We start from the raw sequence: 17,236 nt of genomic DNA on the forward strand, positions 1-17,236 counted from the left end.
CAGCGCAAATCTATGCAGCACCCGTAGCAGTTTTGCTACATTTTCGTCATTCGTAAAAGCATATTGACCACATATATATGAAGCGAAAAACATGTGTAAATGTAGGCACCGCTAATGAACACATGGAATAAATAACACCAAGCAATAAATAAAATAAATATCAGTGGGAATAAATTAACTCATAACACAACAGGACAAAAGTTTGACATAGGTAACCTAAAGAGTTGAGACTGGAAAAAGGCGAGATCTGTTTTTTTATTGCACTGTTTTGGTTGACTCGAGAACAGGCTATTAGTCAGCCCGTCTACTGTGGTGGTGCTTTCTTCTGCTGTGTTTCTCCCGGCTCGATTTAGCTCTTCGTGCTTTCTTCAATCCTTTTTTAGTCGCAACACATCTGCCAATGAGAAAATTACAGTGACTTTTTTATTGTGCGCTTTGTTGATTTCGTTCGGGCGGTCGTTTTATTCCATAATCAGAATCCATACGAGTTTATTACAACGACGGAATACGATAAAGATGTAGTTTGGAACTGATATTTTGATGTCGAGTGGGGATCCCCCAACTATGATCCGCTGCAGTTTTAAATCGACGCTTGGTAATTCCCATTGAGCTGATGTATGGATTTGAGATGTTGTTGAAAAACGGATATGATATTTAGGATTTTTTCATACAGAATACCAAAAGTAACTGATTATGAATCCAGGTTCAAGATCATATTTTGGTCTCAACGACTTGTCCGACTTGTCCTGTAGATATATGATCTCGCTTTGTTAAATCCCCATGTAACATTTAGAATACAAAACTTCGTAATAAAAATGTTGTGGTTTATTTACCTGCATGATATTGTGATTCTCTCCTGGAAAGTCTCGCCTTCGCGTGTCACGAAAGTTTGATATCGTAGGGGAGACCGGGGACAAATGTAACTAGGGGCAAATGTAACAATCGACCTCACTGCTAGTAGGATGGAGAAATCAGCTTGATATTTTAAGTGCGCACGCAGCAGTTATCTCTCCTATTATACCTGGAGTTACGTTGAGCTACGATGCGAAACCCCGGAATAATTTGCAAAAAACGAAATTTTTGACCCTTGAGTAAAGTTTTTCTGGTCTGGAATAATTTGTCTAGACGAATAGTACCTCAAGTAGTTACAACGTAATATGTGTAGCTGGAACAATGTTACTATAGTCTACCGTGGTGATGGAAAGAATAGGACTTGCATCGCCGGGAAGGTACCATACTGAGACGCTAATCATGGTCAAGCGTGTCAGGGGCAATCGTAACACTCTGTTACTTTTGCCCCTTTCCACGATGTTATCAATTCTGAATGTCTTTGTTCATATGTTGGTATTACCATTCATCTACTGCAGAATAATCTTGCAACAGCCAGAAGTTCAACAGAACAGATACTGCTTTGCGATACCAATTCTAACATGATCATCTGCCGAAACGGCCATACAATAGTGGTGATGTGAATCTGACGGTTCGGTTATTTTCGTGATTCAACCACCCTTTCTTATGTTGATCGACTTTTGGTGTGTCGAACTTCAATATTCATGGCTTAATTCTCGTTCTCTGACTATGATCATGGCCCACTTACATTTCGATATTTGATGTGAACAATTTATGTTAATTTTCTACAGCACAGATAAATGTCATTATAGCGTTGACGCCACACAATGTTGCGTCCTCGTTTTACTATAATATCATCGGCCCATTCAACCAAGATATGTTAGCCAGGTCGGTTTCGCACCTTCGCAGGTGACCGAATGACCAACCCATTATGCCCAAGGAACAACACTACCTTGGTAGAAGAGGCCGAATATGTGTAGGGAGATGATGGAATGAATGTGTCTCTTGTACACTTTAAGCTTGAACAAGACTCGAAGGGTGATATTGCATTCAGATGCCATAAATGCGATGGGGCGTAGCCTGGAAGCGTTCAAACGTCTCTTCCTTTAGTTTCTTGCAATATTACAATTTGTGCTTCCGTTTTCGTGGTTCATTTAGTTTCTGTTTAGTTATAAATAACACTGTTACAATTGCCCCGCAAGGGTGGTACAATTGCCCCTGGGTACGGGGCGATTGTAACATTTCAGCAGCGATTTTTGCGACCCAAAATTTCCGTGATTGATTGTTGATTGAGTTCCAATTTAGTTTTCATATCAACTATCGAGTTGTTGGCGTCTTTATATAAAACTTTGGAAGTGAAATTTCCACGAGAAAAACACGTAATGTTGGAAAATACGAAAAGTGTTACAATTGTCCCCGGTCTCCCCTACGATAGGTTTGGCGACGTAGTATTTCTTGGACAGGGGCTTTTGCTTCACGGGGTCTCTGCATCTTTCGTCGCACGTAACGTTGTAGTATGTGCTCGGGGTAACGTCTGAGCAGGTTATTCTGAACGCAAAATTATACTCGGTCAGCATATATTAGGGTCAAGTTTACAGTCATCGCTGAACAGTGTTTGTAATTTCCAGTATAGCCAGATAGCAAATGCTTTAACGGGAATTGTGATCCTTTCAGCCTCGATATAAGCATATAAGCAAATCGTTAAAGACAGTAAAGTGACCACAGAAATAAGAAAAACTATGTACTCTAGCGATGACTTAACGATGAACTTACAGGTATATGTCATGTAGAGTGAACGTATATTTCGAACGTATGACAAGTATATATATTGGCGCATTAACGATCAAATTCACCGAATGGTGTACGCAATCATTAGCTAAAAATAGGTCCAGTCAATTATGTAGAAGTACTATTTATTGGGTTATATTCTGGAATAAGGAAACAACCCGAGTTGCCCGTCAAACGAAAATAGAATTTGAGTTTATACCGATCATAGTTTATAGTAGACCTGAAATCGTACCTGGTTTCTGTATAAGGAGCAAATCCGTCTACGACTTTGTCCGTCGACTCCACTTCACATTCGAGATCTTCGATGGGTGATCTATAAGCATAGCCGTATATATAAAGCTATATTTTAAGCTATATCAATGGAGGTTGGTTACCAATATATGTGTCATACTTCCTCCAAGTCAAACTTAAGTTTCAAAGTAAAGTATACTTGAGCACTCACCGATGCCTTCTCCTCAATGGAGAGGATGTTGCGAGATGGAGGAAAATACCGATAACGAATATCTTATAAAAATCCATGATGTCTCGAAATTTCTAGTCTTTTATTTATCTGAATACTACCGAAAAGTATTGTCTTTCTTTGCTTGCAAGTTTGATTTCCAATTGGAAGTCACGCTGGATCGTATTCGAAGTGCAATGTTTCGATAGTCAGGATGCATCTTGATTTTATACAATTTATCGTCTCGCTACCTTTCGCTCGATCGTCGCTAATTCCAAACCCCACGCGCTACGCAATTTACGCGAACACCGGAATGTAAATACGGATCTATAAATATTGTCGAAGTCTCTCCTTTTATTCTCTCGTATTATCCCGGTACCAGCTCTAAAAGTAATGACCCTGAATAGACATCACCACGACAAGCATACGCGGCGACCGCTCTTTCTACCGGTTAACCCCGAATGAACCAATTACCAATGACACCGACAGCATCGAAATGTAGCATGCACAATTGCGCATATCTACATTAATCCGTGCACTATTTCCGCACCCTTATCGATATATATTTTGTTTCTCCAAATATAGGCACAGAAAGTGACGGGTTTTTTAACGAGTAGCACTCATCACCGCCTTCTTTTTACCCTCGATGGCTAGCTTGGATGCATATTTCGACTATAATCAGTTCAAAATTCCATTCCGCAATACGTTAGATACGGATGTAGGCCTACTATCGCTGGCTTTTTCCATAACCAAAATCCGTATGAATGAGACGATGACGGATCATGTTCAACAAGCGGATAACAACGGAATCTACCGGGCCCGGCACGAAATACCAAAGTGATTAGTAGGGTGATTTATTTTAATTTAAAAACGGAGGATTTTTACCTAAAAAACCCTAGTGACCACATACATTTGGAACCTATGGATGTAATCAACACGCAGTCCTCGAATTAGTTAAACGGAGTGATGGCAGAGAATTAAAAATATCCAACAGCCCTTCCGTGCTGCTGTCATCTAAAATTTTCGCGTATATCTGTAGATCACTGGATGACATAAGCCAATTCCTGCAAATTTAGCAAACGCTATAAAAAATCGCCAATATAAAACTCTTAGACTCAGATGATTGTTTATGTAGCCTATGCATGTATGCGAAAGCCATTTATACGCTACACACTTTCGAGGCTTGCTATTTTCCATATGACACGATATCCGTTCCAAATAGCGAGTGTCATAATCAGAGGTGGTCAAAGTAGTCAAGAAAGCTACTCAAGTAGAAGTAGAAGTAGCGACGAAAAAATACTCAAGTACGGGTAGAAGTACTTCTTACATAAGCAACCTAAAACTACTTGAAGCAGAAGTAGAATTGACTGACTTTAAATCTACTCAAGTAAGTAAGTAGTTGTAAAAACGATCGTAATTCGTTCGCATGGACTGTCAAAAGCTGCAAATAGAGCTATGCGGAAGGTGCAAAGAGCTTGATTCATATTGATGCATCCCAGGAGGTGTCAATTTTTGACAGAATAAGCAGTCGTCCACATCATGGGATGTAAATGGTGGTATTGATATGGAAGTGCGATACTAATCCTTTGTTTACTCGAACACCACATTTAGAGAATATCATGGCATGGCGCCCTCCTCCATATTATGAGGCCCGTAGTTCTGTCGAAGAGCAATACGGAGAACTTGTGTCGGATACGGCTTTAACACTTTTCGCGATTAGTATACGGTAATTAAAAATATGGCAGACCGTAAAAATGCCATATAGTGTATACCTTTATTTTCGGAAAATATAAGGCATTATTGCACTTGCTTTTATACTTCAACATGTATGTTCTTCAGACAAAAGAAATTAAATTATAATTAGATTCAACGTATAATACTCGTAATTGAAAGAAAAATGCAAATGCGGAAAATATATTTCATGTCTTTTGTCCAGAACGTTTCAACGGTGGTTTGCTAAAACAGGTCTAACGTTAAAAAAAGTCAATGTCCACTTTTCCAGATTAAGACACGTCATGGGCTGCTAGGTATAATATGTAATTGCTAGATTGCGAAACGGTAGTTTAAAACATTATGGGGCCATACTTACTGTGATGAAATATTTGGTATAGGCGACAAGGCGGTGTGAACGGAACCACCCGGTATCCAAACTATATTCAGCGATACTTTCGTTAAAGCATATTTGCCACTTCATATCTACTGTACGCGAAGCGCAACGAAAATTCTGGGTAATACATGACTTTTATGAAAATTAATTGTTGGTACTACGTGAAAACAGCCTCGAATTTCCTTCGACTATCTTTCAAATTGGGGGATTAAACTACTTCTACTCTACAAACTAAAAATAGCGAAAATTAAGTAAGTAGTTCACAAAATATCACGAAGTAAAAGTAGCGAAAAAAATTTACGTGAGTAAGCAGAGGAAAACTACTCGAGTACTTCGAAAAAGTAGAAGTACTTCGTTACTGACCACCTCTGGTCATAATACCGCCACATTCTAGATTCCGAGTTATCAAAAATTGTGAGTTTTGGTCAGGTGTCTGGGCTAGGGCTATAGATTGGATTATATGATTTATTTAGAGCCTTGAGGAATAATATGAGGTTAGGGTTAGGATGGGGGGGCATGGAGGTCTCTTCTGCAGTGCAGACACTTCGATAACACGATTCTTACGAAAATATCGAGATAACTAAAAATAAAAAAATCGAAACTACAGAAGTCCTAGTATCATTTTTTTAGTCCAAGTGTAAATTATTCTACTGGTGCGCTCAAGGTCTTCCGCAGAATTTGCACAATCCGCAATATTCAATTGTTTTTTTAATTAATATATATTATTTTGTAGTTGGTAGTGAGTGATAATAATAATATATTCGCGATAAGATAGGATATTCGGTAAAATTGTTCGCAATGGAGTTTGGACAGAGTTATTGAACAATGAAACAATGGAATTAAATTGTTTTTCACTTGAGAAATGTGGGCTTAATAATTCTTCTGCTTCTGAAGTCTTGAAAAATGACGATACCAATATCGTACCGACGTATAGTATACACAGATATTGAAAATATAAATAGGCCTGGTTTATGAATTTTTTCAGCGAGTTTCCAATAAGTTACCTATATGCAGGATATGTAATGCAATGCAATTGACTAAGACGCCATTTGTTTCAAAATAAAATTTATTGAAAAATATCGATATTTTGGCAACGCGAATCCATGCAGCACAAATAACAGTTTTTTTTTATATTTTCGTAATTCGTAAATGCACATTGACCACATATATATGAAGCGCAAAACATGTGTAAATGTAGGCACAGCTAATGAACATATTGAATAAATAGCACCAAGCAATAAATAAATAAATATAAGTGGAAATAAATTAACGCATAACATAACAGGACACAAGTTTGGCATAGGTATCTTAAACAGTTGAGGCTGGAAGAAAGCGAACTGGTCTCTTTTTTATTGCACGTCCACTGGTTTTTTCTTGACTCGAGAACAGGCTATTAGTCAGCCCGTCTACTGTGGTGGTGCTTTCTTCTGCTATGTTTCTCCCGGCTCGATTTAGCTCTTCGTGCTTTCTTCAATCCTTTTTTTGTCGCAACACATCTGCCAATGAGAAAATTACAGTGAATTTTATTGGACGCTCTGTCAATTTCATTCGGGCTATCGTTTGATTCCATAATCAGAATCTATACGAGCTTATTACAAAAACGGAATAAGATTAAGATGCAGTTTGCAACTAATATTTAGAACTAATATCGAGTGGGGATTCCCCAGCTATGATCCTCTGTAGTTTTAAATCGACGCTTGGTAATTCCCATTGAGCTGATGTGTGGATTTGAGATGTTGTTGCAAAACGGATATGATATTTAGTATTTTTTCATACAGAATACCTGAAGTAACTGATTATGAATCCAGGTTAAAGATCATATTTTGGTCTCAACGACTTGTCCTGTAGATATATGATCTCGCTTCGATATATCCCCATGTAACATTTAGAATACAAAACGTCGTAATAAAAATGTTGTGGTTCATTTACCTGCATGATATTGTGATTCTCTCCTGGAAAGTCTCGCCTTCGCGTGTCACGAAAGTTTGATATCGTACGATAGGTTTGGAAACATAGTATTTCTTGGACAGAGGCTTTTGCTTCACGGGGTCTCTGCATCTTTCGTCGCACGTAACATTGTAGTATGTGCTAGGGGTGACGTCTGAGCAGGTTATTCTGAACGCAAAATTATACTCGGTCAGCATACAATAGGGTCAAGGTTACAGTCATCGCTGAACGGTGGTTGTAATTTCCAGTATAGCCAGATAGCAAATGCTTCAACATAAATTATGATTCTTTCAGCCTCGATATAAGCATATAAGCAAATCGTTAAAGACGGTAAAGTGACCACAGAAATAAGGAAAACTATGTACTCTAGCGACGACTTAACGATGAACATACTTACAGGTATATGCCATGTAGAGTGAACGTATATTTCGAACGTATGACAAGCATATATATTGTTACATTAACGGTCAAATCCACCGAATGGTGTACGCAATCATTGGCCAAGATTAGCTCTAGTCGATTATGTAGAAGTACTATTTAGTATTTACTGGGTTGTATTCGGGAATAAGGAAACAACCCGAGTCACCCGTTAAACGAAGCTAGAATTTGAGTTTGTACCGATAATAGCTTATAGTAGACCTAAAATCGCACCTGGTTTCTGTAAAAGGAGCAAATCCGTCTACTACTCTGTCTGTCGACTCCACTTCACATTCGAGATCTTCGATGGGTGATCTATAAGCATAACCGTTTATATAAAGCTATAGTTTAAGCTATATCAATGGAGGTTGGTTGGCAACATATGTGTCATATTTTCTCCAAGTCAAACTTAAGTTTCAAAGTAAAGTACTTGAGTACTCACCGATGCCTTCTGCCCAGTGGAGAGGCTGTTGCGAGATGGAGGAAAACAGCGATAATGAATCTTTTATAAAAATCCATGATGTATGGAAATTTCTTGTCTTGTATTTATCCGAATATTATTAAAAAGTGTTGTCTTCCTTTGCTTGCAAGTTTGATTTCCAATTGGAAGTCACGCTGGATCGTATTCGAAATACAGTGCTTCGACAGTCACGATGCATCTTGATTTTATACAACATATCGTGTCGCTACCTTTCGCTCGATCGTCGCTAATTCCAAACCCCACGCGCTACGTTTACGAGAACATCGTAATGTAAATACGGATCTATAAATATCGTCACAGTCTCTCGTTTGATTCTCTCGTTTTATCTCGTTACCGGCTCTATACGGAATGCCCCTGAATAGACATCAGCACGATAAGCATACGCGGCGACCGGTCTTTCTACCGGTTAACCCCGAATGAACTAATTACCAATGACCCCGATAGCATCGATATGTAGCATGCGCATATCTACAATAATCCGTGCACCATTTCCGCACCCGTATCGATCTATAATTTGTTTCTCCAAATATACGCACAGAACGCGACGGGCTATTACGAATAGCACTCACCCCGTCTTCTTTTTAACCCCATGGCTAGCTTGGATGCATATTGGATGAATATCAGTTAAAAATTCCATTGTTCAATACGTTAGGTACGAATTTACTGTACATTTATCCCTGACTTTTTCCATAACCTAAATACGTATGAATGAGACGATGACGGATAATGTTTTAGGAAGTGCAGAATAACGCAATCAACCGGGCCCGGCACGAAATATCACGGTCATTAGTAAAGCCTAGTATGTTGTATATGCTATAGATTTAGTTACCAATATATAAATCGATATATAATATAAACGGAAAATTCATATGTTATGCGTCACATGAGTAACTTCTTGAATATAACTCACGTAATTAGAGAGTCTGCGTGTAATTGCTATGCCTAGTATACCGTCAGATTTATCTTTTGTAATTCTGTGCACTGGTAGAGAATCCCCACGAAAAGCAAGGGACCCGTACTCGGAACTTTTGTATACAATTACATAATATTAAATATGGTAATGTCCTATACATACGTTCAAAATGTTAGCATATAGTGACGTTACAGATTGAGATTTCCCAATCTCTACAGATATTGACCAAATACATGCTTAGTTTTTAATGTTTACACTCACTCATTTTTGTAATATATGCTATATTTGTGATTGTTTGACACTCGCTGTATAGCCGCTCATATTTACATAAGCAACATACCATGGGTTGATCCAGTACTATCGCTACTCCAAATAAACGTTATGATATTTAACGTAAGCAAGTAGGCATACATTCAAGATATCATTGATATCCGTTTGGCAAATTGAGCTTGAAAACATTTGAGAGACATAGCGATGATTGTGAACACTGACATTGCCACCAGGACTTTTCAAGTCCAGAGTTCAAATAATATATATATATCGGCTTTCAATTAAATAAAAGGGCAAAAGAAAACAGGAAACAAAGGAACATCAAGATATCAGTTTTGGGCCCTTATCAAGCGCCTCCAGCGTGGGCGGTCGTGGGCGTCTTCGAGCGATAGCCCGCGTTGCGCTAGCTCGGTCTCTATTGTTGAGCGCCATGTGGTTCTATTCCAGCCACCTCTGCGCCATGGCTCTGTCGGAATGTGGTTGATGATGGCGGCGGCTGGTTGATCGTCTTGATGCCGCACTAGATGACCGATTAAGCGTAAGCGTCGTTCAGCAGCCAGCAAACGGCATGGGACTGTTTTTGTGAGTTTGCGCAGAGCATTGGTGGATATGTGCTCCGGGTGGTGGATGCCGAGTGCGTAGCGGAGGAGTGCATTGTAGTTGGCGTTGAGTGTCTTAGCCAGCTTTTCTGTCAGCGAGAGTGCTTCTATTCCGTATAGAAGAACCTGCTCGACAGTGGCACGGAGAATGCGGGTCTTGAGTTGGGGTGAGGCACTTGAGTGGAAGAGGCAATGTAGCCGTCTTGCCGCGCCCCAGGCCTTTGCTCGCCTCGCCTTCAGTGCTTTTCCAGAGTCCGCGACGTCAATACCGAGGTATATAAAACTCTTGACATTCTTGAGCCTGACTTCTCCCAGTTGAATTGGTGTCGCGTTCTCCGGCAGAGCTGGTATGGCCAGAACCTCAGTCTTCTTGGCATTGATCTGGAGGCCAATAAGAGCGGCGGCGGCCTCTAGTTGGTTGATGAGGCGCTGTGCCGACGCGGTATTCGGGGCAAGCAAGGCGAGGTCATCCGCGTAGGCAAGAATACCTACGTGGATAGCCTCGCGAGTCGTACGCGTACGCGTTCCTTGCCGTGGCCGCCATTCAAAGAAGTCCGAGTTGTCCGGGAAGGCCGTTCGTAGCACGAAGTCAAGGATTATCACGAACAAGAATGGTGCCAAGGTGTCACCTTGAAGCACGCCAGCCGAAGTGGTAAAATCTCCGCTTGGACCGTCGTCTGTTCGGACTCGCGCTCGTGTGTCAATGTAGAGGGCCATAATGGCGTACCTTATCACCTCAGGAATTCCATAGAATCTGAGGATCTTCGCCATGGCTGGGCGCGAGACCGAGTCGAAAGCTTTCGCAAAGTCAACAAAGACAGCCACAACATTCTTTTTGTGTGCGCGGCAGGTGTCAATGATTGTGCGCAGTGCCAGGATATGCTCTGTCGTACCGCGGGATGGTCGAAATCCATTCTGGACATTCAGGAGCTTGGTAGATACTTGCTCACGTATGCGAAGGAGCAGTACTCGGTTGAACAGCTTGGCCGCGGTCTGCATGAGGGAGATGCCTCTGTAATTCGCTGGGTCACTCGCAGCGCCTTTCTTGTAGATAGGCACGATTTCGCTCTCGAGCCACTCGGGCGGCACCGGGCCGCCTTCGAGGACACCGTTCATGACGTCGAGGAGAAAAGGTGCAACGCCCGAGGTGTACGCAGCCGTTGGGATGCCGTCCGTACCGGTGGCCTTGAATTTTGGTACATCACGCATGGCTATCCTGAGCTCAGCTAGCGTGATCAGGTTTGTATTGATTGCAAGAGGAATTGCTGCTAATGAAGGCGGTGCAACGAGCACATCGATGTCCGGTGAAGGTGTAGATAAGAGAGTCTCGAAGTGTGATGCGAGGTCTTGCGTACAGGCCTTCACGCGGGTCCTCTTGGAGCCAACTAGTTCACCGATGGCTTTCCAGGCTGCTCTTGACCGGCCTGCTTCCAACTCGTTTTCCACGGAAAGAGCAATAGCTTCGACTCGTTCCTTGCGAGCAACGTTGTAAACGTTAGTCAAGTGCAGAGCGGCCTCGTTATCATCGCTATGTGCGTCCAGTGTTCCAGAGGTGTACGCGGCACGTCTGAGAGTCTTGAGGTTCTGGCGTGCAGTGAGCACCGCTGGGTCGGACTCCCAGGCTAATTTTGGCCGTGACTTGCTTTGTGCCTCATCGAGCGTTTCATGGGCTGCGTTCTTGACTGCTGCCACAAGTTCAAATAAAAGAATAAATTGAACGTTAGCTATACCAAATGGTTAACAATGGCTATATGACTTTGAACCCAAATGGAACATGATTTTGGCTTGAACACTCAGAACGTTAGTTTGATCGCAATCTTCGAAAAGGACGAAGAAAGGCGTGTGGGTATCTTCGTGTATCAGTTAATCGTGATGCTCGACATATTTGCTCGTGTTACTTAAAATGCTTCACAAACCAAATGTACATGCAATACTCAATATACATTGGGTATGGTATCAATGTAATGTTCGATTTTTTGGTGGAGGTCAACAACAAAAGCGTACAAGGTGATAAAATGGGAAAGATCGCGTCATCGCAATGATGCTATCGCCTACCGTTGTCTAGTTGGCTATAACCATCATATGTAATGATGCAACTCTTTCGTGAGAAACAAGAGACAATGATGGATGGAAATTCTACATTACGCAGTTGATCTCGCAAGACGCAAATATTGGCATTCGATAAGCTTGAGCAGCTCATCACGCGGGACAAGATAAACAAAGCGTTCACCGCCAACAACTTCTTGTCGTGTTTCAACTACTTCTACAAATGCATATAAATTAGCCTTTCACAAAAAACGAAGACGTTACATCAGCTTAGCCGTATTTGCGGTTATCGGCTGATGCTCCGACTCGACGGCACAACAGCAAGCCCGTGGGTACATTCCCGTGCGGGGAATTGAGGAATACGAGAGAAGTTTTATCGCGGGGAAAGTAAATACTATCGTATACGAACGTGACGCGGTACGTAGCGGCCCACGCACTACGGTTCAATTACAAACTTATGGCGGGCTTGATATGTCTGAGTCTGAAACTAGCTCTACTAGCCTATTTTCCCAACCACTAGATAAGGTTTTTGCCAAACAACTTTGAAACGGTGAATCCAACACGGTCGTGGGACGAATCTGTTGTTTCGGCGTGTAAGTCACAACCATTTCGTATGTGTGAATTGAACCTTTGGTAAGTGGCATTGATTTAGCTGTAAAAGCAGTCGATCTCGCAACAACCTCATCCCACCCATCACACCAGCAACCCGATACCACAAATCGTAAGGCAGCAGATCATCTTTACCAATTTATAATGATTTAATTAGCACCATATTCAACAGAGGGTTATGCAATGTCGTAATTTAGCACCAAGTTGCAGCACTATCAACACGAAAAGACGTCATTAATAATACATTCAGTTTACAACATGCAATAAATAACCGCAATATCGGAATAAATAAATGCACCCCGTAACCATACTTTAAAAGTATGAGATACGAGTAGAATAAATACGGCAATAATTGTGCTTTTCAAGCGATGCATACAGAACGGTAACAAACAAGTAGTTTTGCTTCAAAAATGCGTCGCCGCGGAAACGAGCAACAAACATGTACGTTATTCTCTGCTTAGTACGAAAAACTAGACTATTAGTACGGTTTGAAGAATAAAAGTGGAGGTAATTTAACTTCGGTGATTCGGCGATATCCGCAGGGACTGTCGAAATTCGCTCTATTGATATCTTTTTCTTCCGTGTCGCTTCCGTTCGCGCTTTTTCAAGCCTCTCTTCGTCGCGACGCACCTACAGCATGTTGCATTCATAAATGGTCAGTGCCGAAGCATCTCTAGTTTTCGGGAGAACACAATTATGTTTTTCCTACGTCCACTTCTACTTAGAGTTTTTAAACAAAACTAACTATAATGCGGCATATGAATCACAATAACATATATCGGCCTGCTGTAAATGAGCATAGTAGTCGAAACACCGTGAAAACCAAAACCAACAACAACTACTTTTTATACTTTTGTATTTTGTTAAGTGTAATGTAGTTCGGAGATATGTTTCCACCACATTTATGAATGAATATGATATATTTTTCAATTTCCAAACTATAGCCACCTCCGACAAGTGTAATCTCTCCGTCATATCTACTTTTTGGAACTGCATACTTGAGTACTTTTGAGACCTGTCGTTTTGACATATTTCCGATATCAATACTTCTACTTCCACATGAGTACCAACGCTAACTACTTCGGCCATCCATTTCATTTCAGTAATTGCGCGAGTAGCGCAAATCTTCTAGCACTCCGATTTCCCGAATAGAATATACAATGGTATCGCAATTTTCGCTGCATAACGCTTATTGCGCAACCAAATTAATAAACGCACTTCACCTGCACGAAATTGTGAGGCGCTCCTGAAATACTTCGCCGTTTCTGGCGGTGAAGCCTTGGAAATAGGCGATCTCTTCGGGTCGGTAAAATTTTTTCTTCATGATGGTTTTCCCACGCACGGGATCGCGACATCTGTCCTCGCAGGTAGCAATCAAAAACTGGTCGGGAATAATGTCTCTGCACGACACTCTGAACGAGATGGAAGACATTAAGTCTTCTGTTATCATTATCGCTGTCGCGCAAGTCGAGTCTTTTTCATTGCCATGCAATCAATGCCGCACCGAAAGCTTAATCATTACCGGCGAGTTTCGCCTGTACGTTTAATGATGACCCGAATATATACCAGAAAAATGCTTACCTTTTCAAAACGTAAGGCGCGAATCCATTTGTTATTAATTCTGATCCCGTAACTTCGCAGCTGTGGTTTGCCAGCTTGGGCCTGAAAAACACATCAGATGAGCAATTGAAACATTGATTAGGAAAAGGCGAAATCACGTAACTATGGATAACTGGCTCCGCCGACGCGGTGGAAAAGTGCCCAATCCTTTTACGTCTAAAGCAGGAAAAGACACTCACCCAAGTTCCGTATCAAGAACAGTGGCTTGCGATATGTGGAAGACGACAAATGTCACCAGGAGAAACTGTTGAAAAATCAAACAAGTGGATGATAATGAATTCAATAATTAGAATCAAGGCAAATGCCAAGGGTAACGACGTCTTTTCATCAGTTTACGTACATCGTGGCCTGATTAAACAAACTAATTCGAATTAGCAATACGTGTTGTATCATTTCATGAATGTCGTATACAAAAATGCTATCTAATTTCATGCTCCAATGATGATTACCTTCAAGATATCCATGGCTGTCGAATCTTTTAACTGTCGGTACGTAAACTCACAATTTTAATCGGCGTTCTAGTTTGCAATATTGCGCTTCTTTGGCAAGTAACCATTGCCGGCGAAGGCGTGCATTTATATTCCGTGCTTGGACCATCTCGCGTATAGGGGGCTATTCCCTACATGTCCGCCTTGTTTAAATGTGCGAATCCGCCGAGAAATATTATGCTGAATGTCTTATTCTGACGTAATCGTGAACTCGCACGGCAGTCCCGTAGCGATGGCCGCCAGCTGACTTCGGAATTCTCTCGTATATTACGTAACGCCCGGTAAATGTCGTAAGGGAGAGCCCCTACGCCGATACGAGGCAGCGTCACGTGGAGCGTGTGGACTGCGGATGTTTAGTTTACGGACGTGTCGAGCCGTCTGTCAATCCTCAGCATGTGATCAAGATCAATAAGTGGCTGATGCAACGGGAAATAACTGGGCAAAGTGGATTATTATTAGTTGGATTATGTGCACGCGGTAGACGTAATATTATATTTCTTTGATGGATTTGCGCCGCAGGCGTGTGAAGTAATTTTTCGGCTTCGTGTGTTTTCGAGGTTCCCCCGTAAACTTTTCAGGAAATTCAGGAACTGTCGGATTCAGGAACTGTTGGATTCTCGTATTTGTACAAACCATGAGAACCATTGCGGATAAGACTGATACGTTATATTTTTATACGCTGTATTTCTACAATCGCACAAGAGACATAGATAGTTAGATACTCCCATATTTATTGTAGAAGTGCGTTTCTCCCCATTTTAAAGTACATATCATATAATTCGATAATTCGTCGTTTTCGATGTTCTGCATGGGTAATCGTGTACTACAGTTGCTGTATTTTTATTATCAGTGTTTTATGTTTGTGTCTTCCGATAGATGTTATTGCGTGTTTCAGTTTGCGATACTGCGCTGAATTCTATGTATCAAACACGCGAAACCATTCAATAATTACATCAGCTGCCGTACTCAACATATATCTGCGCCGGACATTTGTAGTTCCAAGGAATTGATTCAGCATGATGTACTATAGGAGCGCAGAAGTACTGCGCTGTCGAAAGCCAACGCTGTCGACATGTATAAACTACCCATTTAGTTAGGTGACGTTCAACTAACTAATGGTTATTTAGTAGTTCTAGTTCTAGCGTGTACTTAGTAGGCCATGATTCTAGTTGCGAATTTTTAAAAATGAGTAGTTCTAGTTCTAGTTGCGGTGTACAAGTCTGCAACGCTGTCAGCGCAGTAACGGTGTCTGCTGCTATAAAAATTTACCGTGACGTCATTTACTGATTGCGTGTCTCGCGGAATACTTACGTGTCCAAAACGGAGAGTCGACCGGTGTTGTCATGTCGTCTAGCGCAAAAGCAGCATCTTGCGGCTCGTAATTGCTAGTTGTAGCAAGGTCGTGTGACCGAGCAGTGGAAATATTTTTCTAGTTTTTTCACTGCGCATTTTCATTTTTCATTGCGCACCGGTCACATATCATCATAGCATACAGCCCTATGCAGTTCGTTCAATGACCTGAAGGTGAAGTAGTCGTTGAAATTTGAGGAACAGTGACCACAATGAAACTGATACATAAACTTGGCGATTTCTAGCTTCCTCATATCTGCTATGTTTAAAACACCAAATCCTTTGAGTAGCGATTCATCAGTTGCACATCCGGGCCCCCGTGGGGATTTGGCAATGATACGGATGATCCGATGTTGTAGCTTTTGCAGTGGGTCAATCGTATTCTTGCAGGCAGCAGTGTGTGACTGCTAGTGCTTGTCAACCAAGGAACGCTCCATTGTTGGAATGACTCGTGTCATGACTTGGACTCCACGTATAAAAGATAAGCAATTTCTCATGAGTCATATAAGGCTACTCATGACTCAGAGACAAATCATCAAGTCAATTTTCAACTCATCAAGCGCTCTACTTCGCAAAGTCAGCATTTGTTTAATTTAGTGAATCTAGAGCAGTGGTTCTTAACCGGTGTTCCATGGAACACTAGGGGCTCCGTTAACCAGTCCCAGGGGTTCCACACTCAAGTCATGCACATATGATTTGTGATGATGTTCGCCCATCGTAGCCATCATTGGTTGCAGGCAATCAGGCCTAGGACTGTGCCGATGGTACGTCGTGTCATATGCAATGGCGTCGGCTACACTAGGGATGTTGGCGTTCGAAAAGTGAAACCCAGTCCTACGGAAATGTCCATTCTATTCCAATATTTGTGAGCCCATCTGGAATTAAGCTATTGGCATCACGCTATTGTATTTCGACCGAACAATACAATGACACTTTCCAGGGTAAAGGTCTTATATTTCTGAACTGGTATCTGAAAGGACACAGCATAAGTTACATTGATTTTCAATAATTATTCATTATAAGGTTTTGATTTTGCGCGATAATTATACTTTATTGCAGTGCTTTTCAACCTTTTTCAGCTTCATTCGCACTTTTTTCGTAAAATAAATTTCATTCGCACAAACTAACCGAAAATTGTTATACAAAAAGAATATGAAAATACAACATTTATTTGATCAGATTTGCAACAAATTGGTGTATCTTAAGCTATCAAGTGTCTCATTAAAAAGGGTACTATTTTCGCTCGTTTTGATTTCAACAATTTCACTAAAACCCGTCTCGACCAAACAAGTTGTTGGGTTCTGTACAAGAAC

At 41.2% G+C, this 17,236-nt stretch overlaps 2 protein-coding genes across 2 annotated transcripts in view; one reads left to right on the forward strand and one right to left on the reverse strand.

Annotated features, from left to right (window-relative positions):
* The window catches only part of LOC145452182 (uncharacterized), a 377,577-nt gene that overhangs the window by 169,320 nt on the left and 191,021 nt on the right, over positions 1–17,236 (forward strand). The gene's annotated exons all lie outside the window — the stretch shown is intronic.
* LOC145452424 (uncharacterized) lies at positions 6,164–8,253 on the reverse strand. The gene is made up of 4 exons (XM_080330612.1): positions 7,990–8,253; positions 7,782–7,862; positions 7,113–7,298; positions 6,164–6,679 (listed from the first exon to the last, which is right to left on the reverse strand). The coding sequence occupies exons 1-4, from the start codon at positions 8,064–8,066 to the stop codon at positions 6,577–6,579; spliced, it is 447 nt and encodes a 148-aa protein (XP_080186738.1). The 5' UTR covers positions 8,067–8,253; the 3' UTR covers positions 6,164–6,576.

This window comes from Botryllus schlosseri, chromosome 12, assembly GCF_051294905.1.
Source record: "Botryllus schlosseri isolate E-star chromosome 12, Bs_hap1, whole genome shotgun sequence".
Classification (NCBI taxonomy): domain Eukaryota; kingdom Metazoa; phylum Chordata; class Ascidiacea; order Stolidobranchia; family Styelidae; genus Botryllus; species Botryllus schlosseri.

Coding starts and splice junctions, on each gene's coding strand:
- LOC145452424 (XM_080330612.1), bottom strand. CDS start 8,066: ATGGATTTTTATAAAAGATTCATTATCGCTGTTTTCCTCCATCTCGCA. Junction 7,863..7,989: donor CCACTGGGCAGAAGGCATCG/GTGAGTACTCAA, acceptor TTATGCTTATAG/ATCACCCATCGAAGATCTCG. Junction 6,680..7,112: donor AGAATCACAATATCATGCAG/GTAAATGAACCA, acceptor TCTCATTGGCAG/ATGTGTTGCGACAAAAAAAG.